Source organism: Manis pentadactyla, chromosome 5, assembly GCF_030020395.1.
Source record: "Manis pentadactyla isolate mManPen7 chromosome 5, mManPen7.hap1, whole genome shotgun sequence".
Taxonomy (NCBI): domain Eukaryota; kingdom Metazoa; phylum Chordata; class Mammalia; order Pholidota; family Manidae; genus Manis; species Manis pentadactyla.
Window position 1 is genome coordinate 65,592,413 of NC_080023.1, and position 1,363 is coordinate 65,593,775.

The 1,363-nt window shown below is 34.2% G+C and overlaps 1 protein-coding gene across 1 annotated transcript; it reads right to left on the reverse strand.

Annotated features, from left to right (window-relative positions):
• Nucleotides 1-315: 315 nt before the first annotated feature.
• On the reverse strand, nucleotides 316-791 carry HSPE1 (heat shock protein family E (Hsp10) member 1). Its single transcript, XM_036906323.2, has one exon. It carries the CDS (start codon nucleotides 713-715, stop codon nucleotides 407-409), a length of 309 nt encoding a protein of 102 aa, XP_036762218.2. The 5' UTR covers nucleotides 716-791; the 3' UTR covers nucleotides 316-406.
• Nucleotides 792-1,363: the final 572 nt, after the last annotated feature.

The following is a 1,363-nucleotide window of genomic DNA, read 5'->3' on the forward strand; positions in this document are numbered from 1 at the left end:
CTGGTATTTGGAAATGTTCCCAGTATTAAGTGATATTTTTTACCCCAAAATAAATAAACTTATATAAAATTTTCAAATCTGTGCATGTTAAAAACTCAAAAATAAATTTTCAGTGGATTGAAGCAATTTGTTAAAATTAATGCAGTAAGCTCTTATTCATTTGCAAGGAAAACTAATTGACAGCAGGGAAGGTGAAAATCTACCAAATTTTGAGAAAAATAGGCTTTACCCAATTCGTTTTTTTTGTTGAGGTTTTTTAAAATAAGTATCATGATTTATTTATTTATTTTTTTAGGTTGGATATTATTAGCTTATTATAAAAGACATGGAAATTATTTATATGATGAAAGATTTCAGAACGTCAGTGGAATGGGCAGCTTCACGTCACGCCACTTCAACAGTGATTTCAGTCTACATACTTTCCAAGAATGTCACCATCTCTAAATAAGAAATAATCCTTGTCATCTAAAAGTACTTTGGTGCCTCCATATTCTGGGAGAAGAACTTTATCTCCCATTTTCACGCTAACTGGTTGAATCTCTCCACCCTTTCCTTTGGAGCCCGATCCAACAGCTACTACTGTCGCTTGCAACACTTTTCCTTGAGATTTTTCTGGAAGCATTATGCCTCCCTTGGTTACAGTTTCCGCTGCACTCCTTTCAACTAGTACTCGGTCAAAGAGGGGAAGAAACTGTCTAAATGCCTGTCCTGCCATGACTGCGATTGCCGCAGTTAAGCACTCCGCTGCCGCGCTGCAGCAACAAGACCCACAATCCAGCCTGCGCGACACGTGAAGCATCATGATTTATTAATCACAGCAAAAATGCCCTCCCATTTGGCTCACTATATTTCCATAAAGTATCTTTTCAACTATGGGAGTCATTAGAACCAAGTAAGAAAAATAAATTATACTTAGAACCAGATCCTTAAATTGCTGTATTGTGAAGATTAAGCCAGATTTGTAAAGCATAGTCACATTGATCACAGTCTTATAATCACTTTAACCCAAAATAAATTGAAAAAAAGAGGGCTTTTAAATCAACAAGAAATAAAGTTAGAATTGCCTTAAAATGTTATCCTTGCCTCATCTGTGTTTGACTTTTATTTTTGAATATACTTTATGATGTATCAATTATTGCAATAAGGCATAAAATGATAAATAAATTTATATTTGAGATTTATATTCAAAATGTTGATAAGAATGCATCCTTAGAAAAGTGTAAAGGACATTGCAATTAAAAGAGTAGAAAAGAATGCAAGTACTTGCAGCATGAAAGGCAAATGAGACCCAGTCTATTATCTTCTTGTTACACCTAAGGCATGATACTTAAAATATAAGATGGTGGTAGATGACAGACAAGAA

Coding starts and splice junctions, on each gene's coding strand:
- HSPE1 (XM_036906323.2), bottom strand. CDS start 715: ATGGCAGGACAGGCATTTAGACAGTTTCTTCCCCTCTTTGACCGAGTA.